The sequence below is a fragment of the Tubulanus polymorphus genome, chromosome 11 (assembly GCF_964204645.1).
Source record: "Tubulanus polymorphus chromosome 11, tnTubPoly1.2, whole genome shotgun sequence".
Classification (NCBI taxonomy): domain Eukaryota; kingdom Metazoa; phylum Nemertea; class Palaeonemertea; order Tubulaniformes; family Tubulanidae; genus Tubulanus; species Tubulanus polymorphus.
The window spans coordinates 4,854,316-4,879,131 of record NC_134035.1 but is presented as its reverse complement, the minus strand read 5'-3'; the positions used below and the strand labels follow the sequence as shown (position 1 = coordinate 4,879,131).

General features: G+C 38.1%; 2 protein-coding genes across 6 annotated transcripts; one reads left to right on the top strand and one right to left on the bottom strand.

Moving 5' to 3' along the window:
• The first annotated feature begins 186 nt into the window (after positions 1 to 186).
• On the top strand, positions 187 to 23,300 carry LOC141912612 (harmonin-like). 5 transcript variants are annotated; one of them, XM_074803906.1, is made up of 22 exons: positions 187 to 322; positions 2,376 to 2,443; positions 3,395 to 3,478; positions 5,342 to 5,469; positions 5,543 to 5,616; positions 5,905 to 6,013; positions 6,101 to 6,125; positions 6,204 to 6,264; positions 6,539 to 6,624; positions 7,417 to 7,618; positions 7,726 to 7,850; positions 9,982 to 10,193; positions 10,299 to 10,349; positions 11,160 to 11,237; positions 11,340 to 11,386; positions 13,174 to 13,409; positions 16,723 to 16,846; positions 17,267 to 17,369; positions 17,981 to 18,090; positions 18,671 to 18,726; positions 20,528 to 20,547; positions 21,816 to 23,300. In XM_074803906.1, exons 1-22 carry the CDS (start codon positions 284 to 286, stop codon positions 21,944 to 21,946), a joined length of 2,169 nt encoding a protein of 722 aa, XP_074660007.1. In that variant the 5' UTR covers positions 187 to 283; the 3' UTR covers positions 21,947 to 23,300. The 5 variants fall into 5 exon arrangements, with proteins under 5 accessions (XP_074660007.1, XP_074660009.1, XP_074660008.1 ...); XM_074803908.1 differs by lacking the exon at positions 20,528 to 20,547 and adding an exon at positions 19,806 to 19,821 and having other exon boundaries at positions 21,816 to 21,923; XM_074803907.1 differs by lacking the exon at positions 10,299 to 10,349.
• Positions 13,680 to 16,003, bottom strand: LOC141912613 (uncharacterized). Its single transcript, XM_074803912.1, has 4 exons — positions 15,972 to 16,003; positions 14,402 to 14,685; positions 13,959 to 14,017; positions 13,680 to 13,738 (listed from the first exon to the last, which is right to left on the bottom strand). Exons 2-4 carry the CDS (start codon positions 14,676 to 14,678, stop codon positions 13,733 to 13,735), a joined length of 342 nt encoding a protein of 113 aa, XP_074660013.1. The 5' UTR covers positions 14,679 to 14,685; positions 15,972 to 16,003; the 3' UTR covers positions 13,680 to 13,732.
• Positions 23,301 to 24,816: the final 1,516 nt, after the last annotated feature.

Sequence of the window (24,816 nt, the reverse complement as noted above, 5' to 3'; positions counted from 1 at the left end):
TTTCTGCGCGTGCAAGGCTTCAAAACTACTCTAATTTAAATTTCATTTGAATATGTCAAAGTTTTTTATCACTTTAACATACTTATTGAATTGTATTTATCAGTTTCAGTCTAAGAATCTTTAGAAATAAATTCAATTGAATTGACGAAATCCCGATCGCGGACAGGGGATTCCCTAAGGTTTTCATTTCCGGGTTTCCCGTTGTGCGCCCAAACTGTAAATAACAACAAATAATGTCAAATTTTAGCGCTGTAAAACTGTGAATAACCCGCATTTCGAAGTGATGATGGAGCGTCGTGTGGCTAAGGAATTCAACACCAAGGTAGGTTATTTATTTCGTCGCTAAAAATAATGTAAATAGGCAGCAGTCCGAGGAGGGCTAGTACTAAGTAGTTTTAGTAGTTGAATTTTGGACATTTGGTCTTGGAGTCAAGTTAGTACATTTTGGAGGGAGTTGACATGGCCTCACAGCCTTTCATTTGCATCGTAGTAAGAATAGGTCTTTTCAACCTTAATTAGACCACAGGTCTGGACAGGAAAACATGTGTTATGCCGATAAGTCTTGGCTTGGCTTCAATCATTTCTTGGCTTCATTCTGTCAAGTTATAAGGGACCTTGCAGTTGAAAAGTAGCGATATGTGTCAGATTTTGCTAAGATTTTCGCTACATCAAATTTGAATATATATTTTGTAATTTCAAATATATCACATAGTATTTATAATAGCATAGGCTATGACATCAACTAGGCCTAGGCCTTATGTCGAGTTTCATAAGTAGCGCTACTTTTCAGCAGCGGTATCCAAAGCATAGAAAACTTAGCGCTTTTCTATTGGTAGCCCTTAATCCTTTCAGTACGTCTACGCTGCAGTGCGGTGTATAAATCAGTGATGGATTTTGCTAGTACACCGCACTGCGGTGCATTGATGTAATTAGTAATTATCTCTCTTGAAAGATGGCAGTACCTGTCAAATAGTGAAATATCAGTAACTATCGATACACTGCGCCGCAGTGTAGACGCACTATAGTGGTATTCCCGTTAATCAACACATTAGGGTGGATTCAAAATTTTCAAATTATCTCCAGCACTATAGGGTATTAATTAGTCCGCACTGAAAGAGTTAAGGGGCAATTATTTTGAAGTGGTGAGCATGTGCGAAATTGTGTTCTTCTAGTGGTGGCAGTCAACTTCTTTTATTCGTATTTTCACATATCTCGTAGACATTGGCAAGTCGGTATTTTTTTCAGGTCAAACCTTTTAAAAATGCATGTAATTCATTTTGACTGTTGTAATACTGGCTGAAAGTCTGCCTATACTATAGTCACAATCCCAGATTCAAATGTGTTAAAACGCTATTCACCAAATGTCGATTTCAACCTGTTTTAAAAAGGACATCAGTTCTTGGCTGAGCTTGGTTTGGAGAACATACCTGATCCTGTAGGTCTTTTAATTCGAATGACTAGAACGGGTGGTTAGTTGTTAATTAATTAATGTTTCACTATAAAGTATACCCATTAAGGTCAAACTGCAGTCTACTGTGACCGTAAGGTGATAAGCTGGTCGCTAATTCACCCTCTGATAGATTTCCTGCGTATGCCTCCCCGGCGACGTTAAAGTGTAATTAGATACCACGCATATAGACAGGTAATCAAACCTATTAATGATCAACTTGTTGCTGCGCGCATTTAATTATTCACGATCTCGAGATTATTTGCTCAGAGCGGTAACAATTTCGCTGCAATGTTTCCATGTTATTCATCTCTTCATGACAATGCGTTCACCTTAAGAGTTTAAGATTTAAAAACGTTCAAATCTGTGTGAACTGAAACAGGAGGATTTTGTATATGTAACTTACTCATCATCGGATGTAGAAATAGTGTTTGAATTAGAGTTTACAATATAACTTATTTTTCATTGAAAAATAATTTAATTTCCTATTGCAAAACTTAAAAATTAGGCAGCAATATAGTTTAAAAAAATTTGTGCTTCCGATTAATTCCACTAAATTCATAGCCCCGCGTTGAGATTACTTGAAAAAAAAACTTGATATGTATAAAAACTGGGTTCAGCAATGGATTGGACGTATTTTAACACAAGTTGGGATGATAGGATAGTTCGATTAAGGACAAATATCATGACTAAGGTAAATATAGCGACGAATAGCAGGAAAAGAGAGAGTTGTTTTCTGGTTTACGTATACTAGTATGTTGATTTGAGGGGAAGGTGGTCATTTTTTAGACAGAGCTAAATTTTCCGAACACGGCGATTGATAACAGTACTGGCATGTGGAAAAGCGTGCTTCTCAGGCAGGATTTTAAAGGACCAGAGAGATCGAATAAAGTCATGAAGTTAATCGTGATATTTTTATTTGACACAGGTGCAGAATGTGCTTCCTGACGAACCGGATCGCGAAGTTTTATACGCTGTTCTCAGACGTTATCAAAGGTAACGTAAGAAAACTTTTTTCCTTCCCAAAATCATGATGCATCCATCTATGTCAGGATTTTCATTTCAGCCCTAGTTGTACTTCCAAAATTGTAATCAACGCGTACAATTTCTTAGTTCTTTCAAACTTTTACTGCATATTTATTACATGCAGTTTATTCTACGCTGTACACAGATAAGACCCAATGGTAAAATTGAAGAAGGAATGTAACATGCTTTTGGGTTTACCCTGACCTTCAAGATTATTTGTAATTTTTTGATCCGAGAATTAAGTAGAATAAACCCTAACCATCGGATAGTAATCATCGGAGCAATCCATGAAGCATATTCATTTCTCGATGCCATAATTTCATTAGTTTCCGAACAACTGACGACAAGATATTTGCTCAATAGGCTATAGGTTAGAGGTGGAACTTTGTTCTGGACCTAGTTTCACTGTTGTGAGTTAAGATTTGACTGGAGAGGTTACTCTAACTCTCAATTGTGAAACTAGATCCAGATTTTGAGTTCTGAACCTAGTTCCACGGTTTCGAGTTAAGATTTATCTCGTGAGGTTACTCTTATACTCACAATTGTGAAACTGGATCCGGATTTTTCGAGTTCTGGGACCAGTTGCTCAAAAGTTGGTTAGAGTTAACCAGCGGATAGGTGACGTAGTAACTATCAAAAGTCCATTGTTTTACTATGGTATTTATCCGTTGCTTATCTTTCACAAACCTTTGAGCAACTGGCTCCTGTGGCCGGTTGCATAGTCATGGCTTAGACTTAAGACCAGTCTAAGACCAACTTAGTTCTATAGCCAATCTAACAACTTAAGACCAGTCTTAAGATTTAAGACCACTTCTGGACTTAAGTCACGACTGTGCAACTGGACCTAGTTCCACAGTTGTGAGTTCTAAGTAAAATGTATTTTTCTTTAAGACTCGAAGTCTGGTTGATTTCTATTTTCAGTACGTTAGATCTGCAGGCTTTGATCGCTCAGTTACGCGATGTTATCGATAATCCGATCAAAATGCAGCTTTACGACGATATCAGGTATGAATTCATTGTCCGTTACGCGTTTCGTGAGATTTCATCGTTTACCCAATACGAGTTATTGTTCATAGATCCAGGGATCTTGTTGGGACGCGTATAGCAGCGCTCGCGGCCTAGCAGGATTAATTTGCGGGATGTGTGTTTTATTATAGGTAAACAGAATGAATAAATAAATAGTAACTCAATTAATTGCTTCACCTTGCGTTATCGATCCAATAAATTTAACATGATTTCGCAAGCATTTTATCTGTATAAGCGTTTACTTGAACTGTGAGGTCTCACGTGTGTGAGTCTGGCTACTCGTGCGATCTCTGGTGCACACGTAGTTTGCCAGTGTCTTCTGCAATATCGGAATTGCATTTTGTACAATACGTTGAACGCAGATTTTGCCTCTCAATTCGTAAAACCCAGGTTAAGTTTTTGTCCCGTGTGTAAATTATCGAAACTGCCTCTTTTTTACCAAGTCTGGGTCCCTATGACTCCTTGATTCCTTGAAAACTCCTTCTAAACCAAAAATATTTTTCAAGGTCCTTGAATATCTTTGAACTTGAGCAAAATGCCCAAAAGTCCTTGAAATCTGCTAGAGTTTTGAGAAATTGGCAATTAGAAAATTTTAGGTTTTAGGCCTAGTTATTATACACATGGATTCTACCGAATTGAATACTGTAGTTTACTAAGATAAACAGTACCGATTTAGGAGGAGTCTGCAGTAATTGGGATATGAAAGTGATGCATACACTTTTTGAAATGTTCACCTTGAAAACTCCTTGAAAAGTCTTTGAATTCTGGAATGACTGATCTGTAGGGAGCCCACGAAGTATAGTATGTATCATCACTCGTCGAGACCTTTTGACAAAAAAACCCGAAATGGACTAATCTAATTAATTCGCAAGTGATGCAACAGGTTCAGCCTCTTGCAAGAAACCCGCTTCGATACAATTCCATTTTAACTCGATGGTCACAGAGCTGTGGAACTGAACTGAACAGAAATAGCTGTGATTTGAAAAAGAATTGATGTTAGGCGTTTGAATTATTAACGATTCCGTAATCTTTTATTTGTCTTCATTACATCACAATATTCATAATTAATATCAGGGGATAGTAGCTGGTAACTAGAGAGAGAGAGAGTTTACGTGCATGAGTAGGCAACAGTTGATAGTGCCGGATTTCTGCGTGTACGTTTGTGTTCAATTCTCCTCAAATCTCTATCGGATTGAATGGAATACTTTTCCACTTTGTCTTATGCTCGCAGAATGCGGATTCACAGCTAGAACAATTACGAAGGATAATGAAATTCGGTATTCATCGTTTATAGATTCGATATAGATTCAGGATTCGTTCCGTGCATTTTGGAATTCTATTTACGAATTCGGAAGACAGCTTTGATTAATAAATCTGTCTCGGATAGACTGTTGGGTGCGTAGGTATAAGGTCGAAGATGAGGAGGTCTGGCCCGAATCCTGGTCGAGGTAAAACATAATTCCATCGATGGTCCAAGTACCAGTGCAGTATTTGGTATTAGCGAGGTTATGGGGAATACATGGTCAAAGAGAATAAGTACTACCAGTAATTATTGCTGAAATTCCAATTTTGATCTTACTGTGTCACATTTCTATAATGGTACCATACCAAAAATGATATTTCAACTTGTTTGAACTATCTTTCAGTGCTATCAGGCGAGGTATACTTTTTCTACTGGGTAAAGAGAGGCAATGAGGAATGACCGTATTTATCCTTGGAATGTTATTGTTCCAAGGAGTTCTTGAGGAAGATACATCTATTTTAGTTGCGTTTCTATTCAACGTTTACTTATCGTGGTGGTGTTTGGAATATTACGATTTATTCGTTTAAATCGTGTTTCAGGCCGCTGATACCGTTGAAACATCAGATCGAATACGACCGCTTGGCGCCGCCGAAACCCAGCGAGAAACTCAGAGTCATTCGTTTACGCCGTAGCCCGACCGAAAGTTTAGGATTCGCAGTTCGTGGTGGTATGTATAGTAATAGTTGTAGGTCTGCTTCTTGAATGATTTCATTTCATCGATTTGTTGGAGTATTTTGTAGGATTGGAGCATGGTGTTGGTATATTTGTATCGCATGTACTGCCTGATTCTCAAGCTGCACTGAAAGGCCTGCGTGTGAGTTACTTTTCAATTGTCTTAGACTAAAAGCAGATTCTTAAAATGGTACAATCAGTAAAACAACAGGTTTATGTATAGGCCTATGGATCTAATGTTTCAGGCTGAATACTTCTGCCTATATTCAGCATGTTTATTTCAATTTTTCAATAACCAACTAGATGGGCTGATTCTTATTATGAATGTGGGTTTTTGCATCCGCTTGAGTAAGATACGGTTTATGGACATTTTTAGTGTTTTGGTCAACATTAAGGTTTGTATTGTATTTTTGTATGCTTGCGTTTTCAGGTCGGGGATCAGATAGTTCGAGTGAACGGATTCACGATCGATCAGGCCATTCACGAGGAGGTTCTCAATCTGATTAAATCTCGCAGCGAAATCATCCTGAAAGTTAGACGTAAGCCTTCGCCCGAATCCCGGTCTGAAAATCATGAATTCTGCGCTTTCAAAACTGAGCTAACGAAATTGCGAATTCTATTTTCAGGTGTTGGAATGATTCCGGTCAGAGAGTAAGTACTCTGGGTTTATGATTAGTTAACATGTATCCATCTGTCCACAGTTTACATCAAGGTGTCACTTGATTTCAGTACTGCTGCCGATCCTGTCTCATGGAAATACGTCGATTATTTGGACTCCTCGAAATTACTGGTAAGAGATACAGAAACATTGAAATATTAAGTCAACCCCTGTTATACCACCCTCCCATATACCGCCATCCCCGCATATCGCCAGGTTTTCTCAATGTATATCCCTATACAAATACATGGTAAAACGCTCCCGATATACTGCCATACTCTCTATACCACCAAAATCGTTCTGCACCGTTCTGCATTGTTCTGTGGGCGGTATATCGGGGTTTGACTACGTATTTATCATCGTGCTATCTACATTCATTATCGTCGTATTTTCGTTTTGATGGCAGCAACACGTATTGGACGGTGTAGAAAACGAAAACCACGAGGTTAAACTGTTCGTGAATATGGCTGGATCCGACAGTTTTGGATGTAGGTATGTAAATAAAATTACCGGGGGTATATTCATCCGTCACGCGGTCAATATAGGTTCCATATCTAGTTGTTCAAAAGTTAACCATCAGGGCCAAACACGATAGTCACCGTGCAATTTCAGTGGTCACTATGGTATCTTATCCACCAGTTAACTCATCACAATTTTTGACCAACTGAATGCCATGGTGACAAATATGTCGCCACTATGTCAGTTATCCACTGGTTAACGTTAAATCAGCTTTTGAGAAATTTATCCATGGTGGCGCTAGAGACAATGACACCCTATTGAGTGGTGCCTTGCACAGTACCGCTGATAAAAAATTTGTGTACCTTTGATAAGGTGCCTTCTATGAGTTGTATTGATCTTAGAATCAGAGAAATGAAAATAACAATACGGTAAACAGTATAATGGTAAAGTGTATAATGGTATGTAGTGTAATGGTGGACAGTGTATCGATATAAAGTAATGGTATACACTGTCTACCATTATTATGTTATTTTCGTTTTTCTGATGATGAAATCTAGTCAAAAATGTCGGAAAATGAATTGTGAAATCATCAACCATTCAATAACTCTGTCTTCTATGTTGTTAAGATAACGAGACAAGTAGCACTTTATAGGTTAACTACGGTATTTATTTGACGCTCAAGCTAATGTATAGAAGCTTCATCAGGTGAAGCTTGTGCGTCAAATAAGTAGTTAATCTATATAGTGCTACTTGTCTTGTTATTTATTCTGAACCCGATTAACAAGACAGCTACTCTATGAATCTTCTATGTTGTTTGTAATGCAGTATATGCAGCGGTCCGGTTCATAAACCCGGTATATTCATACAGTCGATACGAGTCGGAAGTCTCGCCGAAGAATCCGGAATACAAGTTGGAGATCAGATCGTCGACGTCAACGGAACGAGTTTTCTAAATATATCTCATTCGGAAGCCGTAGTCGCGTTGAAGAGCAGTTGTCAACTTACGATAACCATCAGAAAAGGCGCCGTAAGTGTTCGATAAGATATTGATTTGAAATTTTGTTACGTCCAAAAGTTTCTGGTCTCTTACTGTAGGAGTAATTATTAAAACATAGTTTATGTATATCGCTTCAGGGTTCTGATTTGTTTTGCCCCCGTCTGCACCCGGGGATGAATCCCGATGATGAAAAATCGTTTCGATTACAGCAGATGACGCTTCTTAAAGAGAAAGAATTACGTGAAAAAAACGACAAAGAAAGGTACACGATATGTTACTGTCTTGAGCCTGAAATACATGTTCATGTCTGCCTCAGATATACGTTTATGTCTGCCCCAGATACATGTTCATGAATGCCTCAGATACACGTTAATGTCTGCCCCAGATACATGTTCATGAATGCCTCAGATACATATTCATGTTTGCCTCAACTACATGTACATGTATGCCTCAGATACATGTTCATGTTTGCCTCAACTAATGTACATGTCTGCCTAAGATACCTGTTCATGTAAGCCTCAGATACATGTTCGAATGCCTCACATACATGTTCGAATGCCTCAGATACATGTTCATGTTTGCCTCAACTACATGTACATGTCTGCCTAAGATACCTGTTCATGTAAGCCTCAGATACATGTTTATGAATGCCTCAGATACAACATGTTTATGTTTGCCTCAACTACATGTACATGTCTGCCTTACATGTATGCCTCAGATAAACATACATAATAAAACCCACCGTTACTTCAGTAAAAACAGTTTATTCTTTTGTTCCTATGATGATGAGGTTTAGTTTGAACCTCAAGGCAATAACCTGTTTTTACAGAAGTAACTGTGGGTTTTATTCGTTAACTCTATGCTGAGATTTACATCAGTTCACTGCAGTCATAAACAGACATGTTTGTGCCAGTTACATGCTGATATAGGTTATGTATCAGTATATGGAAATGTATGGTGAGGATGAATTCAATGGAAAGACATTCTATACAATTTTATACTCTTTTTTTGTGCTTTTCAGTATTGAATTGATTCGGTAAGAAGATGTTTCTTGAAACAATCTTTTTAAGGTTTTTCTTACCAAATAACTTGATTATCATATATTATTTTATATATCATAACTCAAGTATCTGATTATGCTCATGTAGAGCTATCATTTATTTTTCAATATATCTTATATACTGTAATTACGATCGATGACTACTGCAACAAGATATGTTTCGTGGAGGAGCCATGTTAACCAGGTGTAGAATAAATATGAGATGAATAGTACTTTATAGGTTAACTAATGTCTATTTCAACCTGACTTGAGAGCATTCCGGGTGGCCTAGCTCGCTCATTTTTGGTAGTACATACCTGATAAAGGTCTTATTAGGACCAGAAAGGACAGGCAGTCAACCTAAATCATCATTTTTTAATCCATTTGAAACTGTATTGAAGGATATCCAAAAAGTCTTCATTGAGAGGGGTTCCTGAGAGAAAAGAGACTCCATGATTTGAAAGTTAAACAATATGTTTCCATGCCTACCAACTGAAATTTGATACGTAGGCATTGAAACATATTGTTAAACTTTAAAATAATGGAGTCACTTCTCTTCATTTAACCCCTTTCAGTGAAGACTTTTTGGATATCCTTCAATACAGTTTCAAATGGATTAAAAAATGATGATTTAGGTTGACTGCCTGTCCTTTCTGGTCCTAATAAGACCTTTATCAGGTATGTACTACCAAAAATGAGCGAGCTAGGCCACCCGGAATGCTCTCAAGTCAGGTTGAAATAGACATTAGTTTATTAAATGCACGACCTTTCGCTACTAATGTATAGTAGCTCCATCGGGTGAATGAGAGATGAAGCTACTATACATTAGTAGCGAAAGCTCGTGCATCTAATAAACTAGTTAACCTATAAAGTACTATTCGTCTCGTTTTATTTAGGATATGTTTGTAACTAAAGCATCAATTTGTAAGGATATGTGGAAATCAGCTTTGCTTTTATGTGATGCAGTTGTTTTGCTATTTCTAAGATATTTTGTTTTTCGTTTTTGCCTGGAGTGTTATTGAAGCGATCTTTGGAGAAAAGCACGTGTGATTTTTTGGTTTTGTTCACGTTAGGATCACCTGCCAGGGTCTGTTTCTGTGGTTGGGGCAGAAATTCTGCCTATCCAAGCTCTATCTCACCTATGCAGATCCACACTACGACTTCTTTATGAGGGTTTCAACTCTTTTCAAGAGCTCAATTACCAAAAGTACCAAAAATATTAAAAGACCCTCAAAAGCAGAATGTTTTTATGTCAAATTATTCTCATTTTTTGTGAAAACTACTACAATCAGAGATCCTAGTTAGTCTGGTCTGTCTACACCTCTCTCTCTGGCACGTGTGTATTTTTTTTAAGCAAAGTGTTAGCTGAAGAACGCAGACAGAAAGACGAAGCCGAAGCCAAACTCAGACAGCAGACGGAACAAGAAGAGAAACGTCGACGAGCCGCCGCGCTCGAACGACAACGCGAACAGGAACGCGAACAAATACGCAAAAAACTCGAAGAGGAAGAACGACGAAAACGTTTAGAGAAAGAAGAAAATGAGAGGATAAGAAAAGAGGAAGAAGGTACGACTGTTTGTCACGACGGTTTCGAACGTAAATTTTGAAAAAAATGTCACAATTTGCGGTTTGTTCATTTCACACGAAACATTTCTTTCTCACTTTGTCCAGCGATAAGGGCTGCTAGACCTACCAAGTCTATATTAAAGAAACCAGTGTCAGGTATCTGAAAGTAGCTCGATACGGCGTAGAACTCACGATACAGTTGTTTGTTTTTTCTATAACAAAATAATCGACACTTTTTTATTCAATCTCGATATGTAGCAGCATTTTACTTCTAGAGCTTCGATAACTTTGTGACCTCGATGAATTTATACACTTATTTACACTTCCTTAAAAGTCGAGACATTGCGTTCGGGAATTTTTGTTCACGATTGTGGTGAATAATTCTTCAAGGAGACCTGTAAGAAATTACTGGCACTTTAGTCATCATTCTGATCATCTTACAAGTTTAATCAGGCAGCAATTGGAAGCAATTTTTGATTGCCACGGCCAATGGCCGATTTTTGACAGGTTCTCATATTGCCGTGGCGAATAAATATCAATTTCATCAAAAACATTCTAGAGAAAAAAAAAAAACAGTAAATTATTGCCATGGCTCTTGCCGCTGCAGTCGCTACGGTTCCAACACCACTGTTAATACTTTCAGAAAACCGCCAATTGCTCGCTCCAAGTGAAAAAAATTGCCGAAAAATGTCACAGCTTAAAAACGCACTAGTTCAATCTCATTTTATACAAACATATTTTAGAATAACATTCAAACTAAATAGAAAATATATGTGAAACATATGCTATCGCTAGATGAACGGGTACCAGGTATTCTAAGAGTTAATGGAACATTGCTGTTAGCTTCTAACATGGTTCATTTAATTGATATTTTTCTGAACGGCAAACATATATTGTTACATCGTACTACTTCTGTATTCGAAATTGCGTCAATTTTTAGTTAATTTCAAACCTTTCGAATTTTAGAACGCAACGCCCGTGAACTTCAAGACGAACTCATGCGCATCAGCATCGAAGAGCAAGAACGAGAGCAGGAGAAAATAGGTATTGATCATAGGTTGAAATAAGTTGCTGATTTAGTGAGGGATTTCTTCTGAAAATTTGATATTCTTTATGGACGGTATCTTCTTATTTTTATGTTTCTAGCGAAGGAAGCTGAAGAACTGATGCGGGAGCAAGAAATCAGAAGGAAGGTATGTAAATAATAGACTTTTGGTGGAGATTGGAATGATTTATAGAACCACAATAGGATGGGTACTAAATGTTTAGATTGATAATGTTTGAATCAAGTTAACATTTGGCTTACGAAGTGCATGCACTGCTAACTTTAGTATATCTCACCTGATGAGGTGATTTCAGTTCAGCCTCATCAAGTAAGAGATATTGTCATAAAATGGATTGAGATTATTGTTATGACACTTTATCAATCTGAAAATGAAAGTCTTAATAATTTCCGTCCTACTGTGGCTCTATATAGGTTGTCTGTATTATATCTTCGTAAAATTTCATAGCTGGAAATTGTACAAACGCGAGTTCTTCAATCTGCACATGTCAATGCTGATTTGTGTTAGAATAACTTTCTCGTTGTTAGAATTATGAAATGTGATTGTACATGTATTGCAATTTTGTGATATCACGATTGATAAAACACTATATCTGTGTTGAGACGATAATGTAGAGAGAATCCTACAATAATAAGTTACATTTTCGGACTGTTTTTCACTGTTATTGTGGGATTCTCTCTACAATTTTGTGATGTATCTGAGATAGTCGGTTTGTTGATTAAACGCCTATTTTGTGGCTATTTGCGACAGCCGTACGGATTGAAACGTCAGGACAGTCAGATGTTGAAAATAAAACGTCTGCAGAAAGAGGAGGAAATGAAGAACGTCGTGCAACACGTTCAGGAGATCAGCGCCGAACGCGAACAACAAGTCCGTCTGCAACGATACCAACAAATAGCCGAAGAAGCGCAACGCGAATCTATGTATTATAAACACTTAACACCACCAGGGGTCAGTACTGTATGGTGATATCGTGTTGTACGTCTGTTGTGTTTTAGTTGTGTTTTTTATGCACAGCATGTCAAATCGTCGCTAGGTTTTTGATGAAAACAAGCACTTTTATGTTGAATTTTGTAGTGATTCTTATTGTGTAAGTCGTGCTCTGAAGTATCCTCATTCTTTTGTGTTAGAGTCATTGTTTCTTTTCCTTTAGGTCGCTGCATGTACATTTATTTTAATGGGAGAATGTTTTATAGATATTCCACAGTTGTCAGTTAATTCAGGGCTGGCGTAGCTGGGGCGGTTTTGGCAAGGCCAATAATTTTGCCGATGATGACTGTTCCTGAAGGTTTTTGGCCTGCGCCCATTGATGAAAACGTATTTGATCTACTATTCTGCGTCTAAATCATTATGATCTGTAACATTCATCAACAAATTGACTCAATAGTGAATCCTGAATCATGATACCGGAAAACTATAATGGTCTCAATAGCCTTTGAAATGCACCCATTAAAAAAATTGTATCATCAGCCAGGCCAATGTCAACTTGCATCTGCCAGCCCTGTAATTTGACTGCAAGATGTTGAGTCGATGAAATTAGTCGATTTCCATTGAATTATTTGACTGCAAAGAGTCAAATTTTCTTACTGTAGAACTATGGAACTGTTTTGAGACGAGAAGATACACAATATCCGTGTAAGAAGATAACAAGAGAAATCCCACAATAAGTTCAGCCAAAACGAGAAACTTGAATAGAAGAGTTATATATATTTGCGCAACGTTTCGGCTAAAGACTATTAGCCATCATCAGGCGTACTGAGTACGCCTGATGATGGCTAATAGTCTTTAGCCGAAACGTTGCGCAAATATATATAACTCTTCTATTCAAGTTTCTCGTTTTGGCTGAACTTATTGTGGGATTTCTCTTGTTATGGAACTGTTTTGTTGTTTGTGAATTTTGCGTTTTATGTTTTCAGACTCATGGTGCCACCGAGCCGGTTCATCATATACCGCACGTTCTGAATCCATCCTCCTCCTCCTCCTCTGGCGTTCCCGCGTCTTCCTCGATGCCGCGCCCACAGTCACCGGAAACGTCTCAACTCGAATCGAGAGTTATCGTCAACGTGAACCCTCGCGCGCAACCGCTGAAATCTATGATGAAGGCCAGCAAGGGGAATTATCGCGGTTCGAAATCTCCGAAATTCCAAGAAGAGTGAGTACCGAGTATAGAATAGATTTAACCTTTCCAAACAGGGCTGTTTGCAATTCTGTGTACTGAACCAAATTGTGGAAAGAAATGGGATTGAACCTGTGTTAGGTCAGTTGTATAAAGTAATTCTGAATCTAACCTGTGGTTGATCCATTCCTTAGCGAAAGTCTTTCATCGTGATGAACATAAAAATCCTGAACGAAACTTCAGTGAAAAGACAATAAGTTGCTTTTGAATGATAGAAATCACAATTTAATATTTTTTCAACTTTTTCCTCATCTTCAATCGGGAAATATTTTAGATTTGGAAAGAAATATCGGCTGCGTTTAGATCTGAAAAAAGGAATCGGAAAAAGATATTTTCTTAAATGTTCATTGATGACTTCATAACAAACAGATTTCCTGGTGCCTTGAAGTTCATTTATAGTAACAGGTTTCTCCGAATGGATGGATTTTATATTGGATATAAGGATCTATCAGTTAAAACGAAATTTTCTGCTAAACAGTCAAGCTGAGAGCATTCCTAATTGAGATTCTATTAAAAAAAACTCACCTCCAATTGTCTCTTCCTCCTGACAACAGTTGAGTTGGCAGATGTTGAATTTCCAGTGTCTGGAATGAATATAATATCGTTAGTATTGTTAGTAAAAGGCTTTATGGTCATTTGTGTCGTAATGGTTCATTCAGATTAAAGTATCTAAACTCAATAACTATATTGCTGATTTTCAAATCACCAATGTATGCAACCATCCAATTCTAAGCATTATGCATAGAATTGACAAATTTCTAGCCTCTCCCTCACCGATGCATATAGACTCAATGAATGCCCATTAATCTATCTTAAAAAATTGGTCAAGGTTTCGGTTCCACAATCGTGTGTTACAGTTAGAATTAGTCAGTGTTAAACTTGAATCGATAACTAAACTGAATCAACGACGAAATCAAATCAGTTTTTGATGAGTAAAACATAAGGCCCCGAGTTTAAAGTACACTTACCAGTGCTGTTTGAAGTATCGAAGGATTCTTCGGACGACGAACCGGAATCCTCTTCCGAAGATGACGACGACGATGAAGATGAGGATGATTCAGCGCTCTCGGTTGAGTTTCCTCCGCTGGTCGAGTTTCCGTTGTCCATACCGGTGTTTCCGCCGGCCACACCGGTGTTTCCGCCGGCCACACCGGTGTTTCCGCCTGGCGCCATCGTCGAGTTTTGTCCGGTAACCATGTAAACGACGGCTACGAAAAATACGACCCAAGCGATTGTTCTTAACATGATGTTGCTGAAAGTAGAACGGATGAATTGTATTTCCAAGAGTATTTTAGATGTCAGTTTTGCTTAATAACAATAAAATTAAGCGATGGACCCCTTTGGCGATCTTAACATCAGCTAATTATTGAGACTGTAACTGTGCATCAGTCATCTCACCCTGGTGAGAAGTGATATTGGTATTATTACCACGAGCCTATATCTGTAACTGTATATCAGTCATCTCTACCTGGAGAGAAGTGATATTGGTATCATTACCACGAGCCTATATCTGTAACTGTATATCAGTCGTCTCTCCTTGGAGAGAAGTGATATTGGTATTATTACCACGAGCCTATATCTGTAACTGTATATCAGTCATCTCTACCTGGAGAGAAGTGATATTGGTATTATTACCCATAGCCTATATCTGTAACTGTGTATCAGTCATCTCTCCCTGGAGAGAAGTGATATTGGTATTATTACCCCTAGCCTATATCTGTAACTGTTTATCAGTCATCTCTTCCTGGAGAGAAGTGATATTGGTATTATTACCCCTAGCCTATATCTGTAACTGTTTATCAGTCATCTCTTCCTGGAGAGAAGTGATATTGGTATTATTACCCCGACCCTATATCTGTAACTGTTTATCAGTCATCTCTTCCTGGAGAGAAGTGATATTGGTATTATTACCCCTAGCCTATATCTGTAATTGTTTATCAGTCATCTCTTCCTGGAGAGAAGTGATATTGGTATTATTACCCCTAGCCTATATCTGTAACTGTTTATCAGTCATCTCTTCCTGGAGAGAAGTGATATTGGTATTATTACCCCGACCCTATATCTGTAACTGTTTATCAGTCGTCTCTCCTTGGAGAGAAGTGATATTGGTATCATTACCCATAGCCTATATCTGTAACTGTGTATCAGTCATCTCTCCCTGGAGAGAAGTGATATTGGTATTATTACCCCTAGCCTATATCTGTAACTGTTTATCAGTCATCTCTTCCTGGAGAGAAGTGATATTGGTATTATTACCCCTAGCCTATATCTGTAACTGTTTATCAGTCATCTCTTCCTGGAGAGAAGTGATATTGGTATTACTACCCCTAGCCTATATCTGTAACTGTGTACCAGTCATCTCTCCCTTAGAAAAATAACTTAAAAGTTTTATTTTTGGAATTTCCCCATTAAAAAATGATATAAAAATCTAGATTTCTAATTCAATGCGCAGCAGCTATTAGTACCACAATAAAACGTTACTGTTAAGTTGTAAAGAACCAGATGCGTGTGTGATGATCCGTTTTTCAAAAATCTTACCTTCTTAAGTTGATGTGGCTTTGACAACTGAACGTGGGGCTGTGGTGAGACGCTCTTAACCGCTTCAACTCTCCGTATATATTGTAATGAATGTTTGTTCATCTGCCTTATTCATTTTTGACTAACAAAACTGACGATAAGGCCTTATTATTTGCTCGAGTTTAATTAAATGCCCTCCCATTCTTTTTTGTGTTATCAGGCATTTAGAAATTTTCATTATAAATCCCTCTTGACATTTATGAAAAGGAGTGTATGATTTTCTTGCCTATAAACTTGTTAGATTTTTCATTAGAGAGAATGTTGTAAATCAGTTGTATCAATTTTTTCATGTTTTACTTTCTCTGAATAATGCATTTGGTTTCGGGCACTATCAGAGATGAACCAAAGTAGCATTGGTTTTGTTATAGCCCTTATATTGACCATCATGTACAGCGACAATGGCTAATTTATAGCCGTACTATACATGTGGGGATATTTTGGGTTTTTGCCTTTTACTCATTAGTGCCTGTACTATATAATGTGACACGTCACCGCTAGATGGCGTGATTTACTTACAGTCAGTTTTTTACGTAGTCAAAATTATTTCATATTCACTTTACTAGATTTTAGGCCCCCGAACTTGACACAAGCTTGACCTGTCTTCTAGTCGGTGTTTGATCAATTCGTTAAAAAGTTCCTATTAAATTCCTATTATTATTTTTATTATTCATTACTGTATAATTCACTGGAATTCTCCACTGGTTTTTTGAAGGTGCACGATTATCGAAGACGTTAAATTGGCAGACGAGATGAAAGAAGAAAACTTCGATGCGTCGAAATTATTCACGCCGCAGCAAATTGCCGGACGAACGATAGCGTTATTGACCATTGATAAAGTGAGTTTGTGGTAATCAATAGTGAAATAGAAGTCTAATTCTAAACCGAACTACGTTCAAGCCCCGATATACCACCCACATTGGTGCAGAACGATTTTGGCGGTGTAGAGTGTATGGTGGTATATCGGAGGTGTTTTACTATGTATTTGTATTGAGATGTACATTGAGAAAAACTGGCAGTAGGTGGGAGTGGCAGTAAGTGGGAGGGTAGTATATCAGGGGTTCACTGTAAATAGTTTTATACCGCTGTATTGATCCACTTATCTTTCATATAATTCACTCTGTTATATTTATTTGGGTTTTTTTTGTCTCTCAACTTTCCTGTGTAGTTTATTGAACTGTCTATCCAATGATGTTTTGTTCCACATTACGGATCCATAAAGTGATTTTAAAATATTTTGAATTTTGACTCTATTCTAGGATTTTCCATTAGATATCGCTATCGAAGGTGGCACTGACTCACCGTTAGCAGGAAAGATCATCGTTTCTGATATATTCCCTGGTGGCGCTGTCGATCGACACGGTAAGTTGTAGCATCTCACCACTTCACCGGATAAACTGTAAAATTGCAAAAAAGCTTTTTTCTATTTTTCGAATTAACTGATAGTAACATTTATACATACAGTCAAACCCACTTAATTCAGATGATTTTCGACCAATGAAATCAATGCGATTATTGATCTAATCCGGTATAAAGTCATATCTAACATACACTTATGTATGTAATGTATGGGGTATGAATGATATCTGAATTAATTCAAAATCTATATTAAACTGATCTGAATTAACCCTTTCACTGTGTCTACTCTGGTGGACTTTGCTTGTACACTGATGGCAGCATCTATCAAACGTAGTTAAATATTAGTGACTAGCGATACACCGCACCGCTGTGTAGACGTACTATAGTGGTATGCCCATTATTCAACACACTGATGTGGAATCTTTGAAAATGTTCAAATTATTATTTCCAGCAGTTTTAGGCATTAATTAGTCAGCACTGAAGGGGTAAAGCAGAACTCAGTGTATGAAACCATGGAAAGTGAAATCATTATTTGCATGAATTTTCCCAGTGCGTTTCCCTCGCTTCATCTCGATCACTACAGAATATGTTGTTTTTTTTTCCTCATTTTTCAGGTGGGATTCATAAAGGTGATCAATTGATGATCGTCGATAAATCGAGTTTATTAGACATCACTCTGGCTCAAGCTCAGAACATACTGAAAGAAGCTAGTAAGAAGGCCACAGTAAGTCGAGCTCAAAATGTTATTTAGTTTCCCACGGTTTATAGTATCAATCCATCCTGAAGTCCGTAGCTTATTTTCGATGTCAGTGAGGAATTTACGGGAACAGCCACCAAAATCACTCGGGATCCCTAGGATTCCTCGATTCCTTAAAAACACCTGTGCTTGAAACTCCTTTTATTCGAGCAAAATGCCCAAAACTCCTTCAATTTGAGAAAAAGGCAATTAGAAATATTTGTAATTGTACAGAAAACTACGCCTAAATCGGTACAGTTGGGGCCAGGACTTTTTTTACCCAATTTGGCAATTACCAAATTAGAAACTGAGTTTAGTTAGTCTTAAGGTTAAAGATTTGGTTACAAAACAACCAAACCAGAAAAGTAGTACCAATTTAGGAGAAGTCTATGTAATTAGGACATGAAAGTGATGCAGACACTTCCTCGAAATTTAAAATTTTCTCCTTGAAATCTCCTTATATCCAGGAATAACTGATCTGTAGGGACACTGTCTGTACTAGGCGATATGATGTCATGGGGGATCTATGGAAAGAATAGAGTAAGTGTCAACCTTTTTTTTGAAATAGGAAAATATACAAGTAGTCATCGCGAAGGCACCGCCGAAAAACTACGAGGACGAAATGTAAGTAGAATGAAAAACGTTACTGGTAATATATATGAAAGTACACCTAACCCCTATCATTATGAAAAGCGCACAACATCAATTCAAACAACTGTTATTGTTTTTCTTTTCTTACATTTGGGCAGAAAAAAAGAGAAAACAATCACAGTGTTGTTTGAATTGATGTTGAGGGTTTCTCTTAACCCTTTCAGTGCTGACTTATTAATACCTGAAAGTGCTGGAGATAAATGAAAATTCAGAAAAATTCCAGTCCAGTGTTGAATAACCGTCAGACCGCTATAGTGCATCTACACCGCAGCGCGATGTATCATTAGTGACTGATATTCAACTATGTTTGACATGTGCTGCAAACTTTCAATAGAGATAAAAATTACATGTGTACTTATAACGTCAATACACCATGATGCGGTGTACTAGCAAAGTACCCAATTTATACACCGCACTGCTGTGTAGATGCACTGAAAGGGTTAATGATATTCATCTGGAAATAGTTTCAAATATTTACACTCCTAACTCCCGTCGACGTATCATCGACGTCGAAATTAGCTTGCGAAATGTCTAGAATAGTCATCGAAAATGATTATTTTATTTCAGCTTGTATCCATTGTCGTATATGTAATTTAGGTAAAGTTTAATCAGTTGATTCGATCATTATTTGAAATCGTCATTACTACCGTTCAAATGTCTGTCAGATATCGTAATGTTTGCTATCATTTTCATCGCTGTCTGTTTATGAATTTTCTTTTTAAATTGATTTAGCCATGTACATGTATGTTTCTGAACTTTTCGCATCGTCTATCCGTCTCATTTCAATCATGTAAGATTTAACCTTAGAGAATAACCAGATGTTTAGCATTATGACTAGTAGACTGATATTAATCTCGGTATTCAAGAGTTGATGAGTAAAACCAACAGTTGATGATTAAAACATTCATTTTCTGACGGCTTCGGAGTTTTGACTAGACTTCATCATCAGAGAAAATGATTAAGCATTATATTTACTCAAAACTGTGATCAAATTTTGTCAAAATCTGTGAATATGATTTACCGGTAAACTATTCTTTATGATTCTCGTTTAGTGTTGTGCTTTATTAGGTAAGTATCCCTACAACGCCCAGCAGCCAGTTGCAGTCAAGACTTTTTAAACCAGTCCGAGCACATTTCAGTTGTATCATAGCATACAACTTGATTCTTAAGATCTAAGATCATTTTTGGACTTTGGTAGTGACTGGGCGCAGCAATCAAAGGGAGATGCATAAAACTGGTCTCAATTCAATGGAACCAATCTAACTGATCACGATTAGTTTCATGTTAGATATTTCATCAGTTAGTTCCATAGTGGAACTCAGTTGTGGTACAGTTTGGAGGTTGTCAAATTTGGAACAGGGTGGCCACTGACCTGGAAAACTCAGGGAATAAAAAAAATCAGCGAAAACCCACGGAATTTGACAAATTTTACCAATAACCTGGAAAACCCAGGGAATTCCGATAATGCTATTGACCGCGTGTTTCTTTATCAATACCAGTACGTGATTCAATGGAAAATGAACTTTGAACCTAAAAATTATTTTGTGTAATCACGTGGAAAAATCTGGGAAACCTCAGGGGATTCGTAAACAGGTGGAAAGTGGCCACCCTGAGGGAACTCTTGGGTGGAGTGAATGTGTCCATCAACGAGTATATTCTCTAAATCATGAGATAGCATGCATCTTCCTATTGCGTTAATAAGCAAATTTTTTTTTCATTACGTGAAAATGTTTGTTTTTAATATCGAGTACGTTATTATTATTGATTATTAAAGCACGCGGCCTGATTACATGAGTGAGTATAGTATTAAATGAATTTCACGGCTAGAAATAATGAAATGCATGTGAACTACGCATGACAATGTTGAATACGACTGTATTTTTACAATTTCATTCACTTGAAGCGTAGTCATCAAATGCAAACCACGGGTCCGCATTGGATGGGTCGGTGTAGTTTCAGAGCAGTTTTGTAAGCTGGGCAAACGCGCAGATTATCGCATTCAATTTTATTATTAGATTTTTTTTTTTTCATTATGAACTCGACCTTCGGCGGGGGATGTTTTGAAATGTATCACCGTAGCTTTTCATTCTTTGATATTGAAATAAGTGACAATTGACAGATTCGGATAGAAAAAGTGTTTAAAGTGAAAAGGGTTTAAGTGAGTGTATTTTATCATTCAATTATCCCTGTGTGTACGCCTTGTGCGTCAGGTCCAGTTCTACGGTTGAATTTTTGGCCAACCTCTGCATTGTACAGTATTTAAGTATGAGGGGTGATGTTAGAAAGTCTGTGTCCATTGCAATCGGAGTTGAAGTTTTTTAAACTGCTTTGAAAAAAGCCAGGCCAACCTCATTTACAGTGTATAAATGTGTAGCCACATCCATTTATGTGAAATTATTCCTTCGGTGCCGGACGACTACTACCGGCGGTATTTAGAATTTGTCACTGCAATGATTGCATGAAAAAAATGGAATCACAATTAAATATTGTCTGAATATTCGATTGATTTTATTCCCGATGTTGCCTCACTATCAATCGGGGTAAATTCGTTGTTTATACGATATATCTTCGCTTCTACTGCCCCCGCTTTGCATGAATCATCACACCCTCGTTACACACTCGGTACTTCGTTTTAGTCGACTTGTGAATCTTCTCCCGGTTTCAGGCGATGACCGACCTCCGAGAAAGTTGTCATCATCTAGATCACTTTATCGTATTCGGCGTCGTCTGATATGGCATGACAAAAACTCCTCTAACTATCTAGATACTCACCTAGCTTATTGAAGGGAAAGGCCTATTAGGTTTTTATTTTATTTCCAGTACTGTGAAAAACTCTTCAATCAGATTGATTAAATCCACGTACAACGTATGTTGTTAGATCAGTGGTTCGGGTAACACTGACGTGTCCTGATCAAATAGCATGGCTTCGAACCCACAACCCTCTTATCCACACGGAGCAACTAAGACCGGTCCTTCCTTATGAACCTTCGTTTTCTTGCTTGCAGTCATTGCTACTGTATATAATACATAAAATTGATTCAATTTACGCTCGTATATTTCAGTACCTATTTCTGATTTGGACGAGTTGATCGCACGAGAGGAACGCGCGTACGACGAACGGAAGAATCAGTTCGCAGCAGATGACGTCGATGGTGATCACGGGGACGCTGATTTGCCGATTTCGTTTATATGATCGTCGAATAGGACTCGAATCACGCGCATTCAAAATTAACCTTTATATCGAACTGTGAGGAGAGGAGGCATATATCGTAGATTGTACCGTAACATTCCATATTTCAACTTGAGGAGATGAACCGAACTTTTTCGGTGAAAGAATATGCTTTGAATCTCTGTATTTTGCTGTTGAAGATCTGATTGTAGATTGTTCCGTAACATTCCAAGTTTCAACTTAGAAGATGAACTGAACTGTTTGGTGAAAGAATATACTTTGAATCTCTGTATTTTGCTGTTGAAGATCTGATTGTAGATTGTTCCGTAACATTCCAAGTTTCAACTTAGAAGATGAACTCAACTGTTTGGTGAAAGAATATACTTTGAATCTCTGTATTTTGCTGTTGAAGATCTGATTGTAGATTGTTCCGTAACATTCCAAGTTTCAACTTAGGAGATGAACCGAACTGTTTGGTGAAAGAATATACTTTGAAGAAATCCCACAATAATTCAGCCAAGAGAAAATTTGAATTGAAGAGTATATATATATTTGCACAATGTTTTGGCTAAAGACTATTAGCCATCATCAGGCGTACATCCTTCAACGTTTCTCTTTTTAGCTGCGTAATTGTGGGATCTCTCGCGTTTATTCATCATACACGGATATCGTTTTTCTTCTCGACTCAATACGCTTTAAATCTCCGTATTTTACTGTTGAAGATCTGATGAAAATCCGTCCCATATTTTCGTCCATTTTACCATACTTTTTAAACATATGTTACTTATTTTGATTATGGGATCATTCATTTATTACGTACGCATTAGGGGAGGGGGAGGGCTCAGCGCTATTGAGTACTGTAATGCTTAAAGTATATGAAAGAATGGCCGATTTTGCGTACAGAGGGGGAGGTTGAAAAAGTCAAATTTCCTGCGTACGTAATAAATGAATGATCCATATATGTACCAGTATATGTTAATATATGTATAGACAACTTCACAAAATCAATTTCACAAGATGTCTTAATCTCTGTCCTCCTGACATAGATGAATCCTCAATATTCCTCATGGAAATTGCTTGAAAAAGATCTGCTTATCATCTATTGTTTCATCACCCATACCACATCACCCATTCTATTCATTTCATCATCAATTGAATTCAATAATCAATTGAAATGTATCATCGAAATATAATTTCTCAATTCATCTAGATTTCATGTTAACATCTGTGATTTCGATCTTACCTATTCCTAGATCGCTCTGCTGTTTATCTGGAACCTGTATAGAGAATGGCCGTGACTTATGAAATTCTATTCAATTGTTCAATATCGAACAATGGATTTTTATGATGTAATAGACCGCTTTAATGAATGAAAATATCACCATTATTACATAAGAAACAATTCTTTTTTATTTGAATGGATGCCGCTGACATAATATAAACAATCAAGACAGTATGATCTCTTATTGCCGCCAGAACGCATTTCAAACTAGGTGTTAAGTTGGTGTCCAGTTTGTCATCATCATCACCACCACCACCATCACTTTCTCCAGCATCAACACTATCACCTTCTCCAGTGCCCTCACCACCATGACTTCCAGTCTCATTTCCGTCATCACCTTTTCCAGTATCCTCACCACCATGACTTCCAGCCTCACCACCATCATCACCTTGACCAGCATCACCACCATTTACTCCAGCATCACCATCACCTCCGGCATCAACATAATCACCTCCAGCATCGCTACCACTCATCATCCCCACTATCTCCATCACCAGCATCACCACTACATCTAGCATCGCTACCATTTTCACCTGCCATCATCACCACTGTTTCTCTATCGCCATCAGCGTCACTATTTCCACCAGCATCACCACCGTCTCCACCATCATCTCTATCTGCACCATCACCTCCAGCATCACCATCACAACCATCAACACCATCTTGACTATCACCATCACCTCCAGCATCACTGCCATCATCACCACCGTTTCTCTATCGCCATCAGCGTCACTATTTCCACCAGCATCACCACCGTCTCCACCATCATCTCTATCTGCACCATCACCTCCAGCATCACCATCACAACCATCAACACCATCTCGACTATCACCATCACCTCTTCTCCAGCATCACTGCCATCATCACCTCCAGCAACCCCTAGCATCACTACCATCATCCCCACTGTCTCCACCGTCACTTTCCCCAGCATCACCATCACCACCATCTCTACTATCTGCACTGGATCAAGCTTTGTAATAGAAGGGATGCTCCATCATCATCATCATCATCATCATCAACACCATCACCTTCTCCAGCAACCTCACCACCATGACTTCCAGTCTCATTTCCGTCATCACCTTTTCCAGTATCCTCACCACCATCACTTCCAGCCTCACCACCATCATCACCTTGACCAGCATCACCACCATTTACTCCAGTATCACCATCACCTCCAGCATCAACATAATCACCAGCATCGCTACCACTCATCATCCCCACTATTTCCATTACCAGCATCACCACTACATCTGGCATCGCTACCATTTTCACCCACAGCATCACTGCCATCATCACCATCGTCTCCTCTTTCTGCACCATCACCTTCTCCGGCATCACCATCACCACCATCTCTACCATCTGCACCGGATCAAACTTTGTTATAGAAGGGATGGAGACTCTGGACCATTCGAGTAGGCTGGGCCCAAATAGTGGTCCGATGCTCTTTTAATTCGAATCGTAGACTCTTCTTTTAGAGTCCATGTTAAGTACATCTACTTCAGCAATGCAAATGTAATCCCGTTATCCACAACCCTCGGTCAAGAATAGGCCAGACTCAAATGCCCACTTCATCCGAATCTTGTCCGCAGAGTGTCTCAGATAATCTGAGTTT

Bases quoted from the DNA above. Each gene is read 5' to 3' on its own strand.
- LOC141912613 (XM_074803912.1), bottom strand. From the start codon at position 14,678: ATGTTAAGAACAATCGCTTGGGTCGTATTTTTCGTAGCCGTCGTTTAC. The intron at 14,018-14,401 runs GTAAGTGTACTT...TATTCATTCCAG, and splicing joins CGATACTTCAAACAGCACTG to ACACTGGAAATTCAACATCT.
- LOC141912612 (XM_074803906.1), top strand. From the start codon at position 284: ATGATGGAGCGTCGTGTGGCTAAGGAATTCAACACCAAG. The intron at 5,617-5,904 runs GTGAGTTACTTT...TTGCGTTTTCAG, and splicing joins CTGCACTGAAAGGCCTGCGT to GTCGGGGATCAGATAGTTCG. The intron at 6,265-6,538 runs GTAAGAGATACA...TTTTGATGGCAG, and splicing joins TGGACTCCTCGAAATTACTG to CAACACGTATTGGACGGTGT.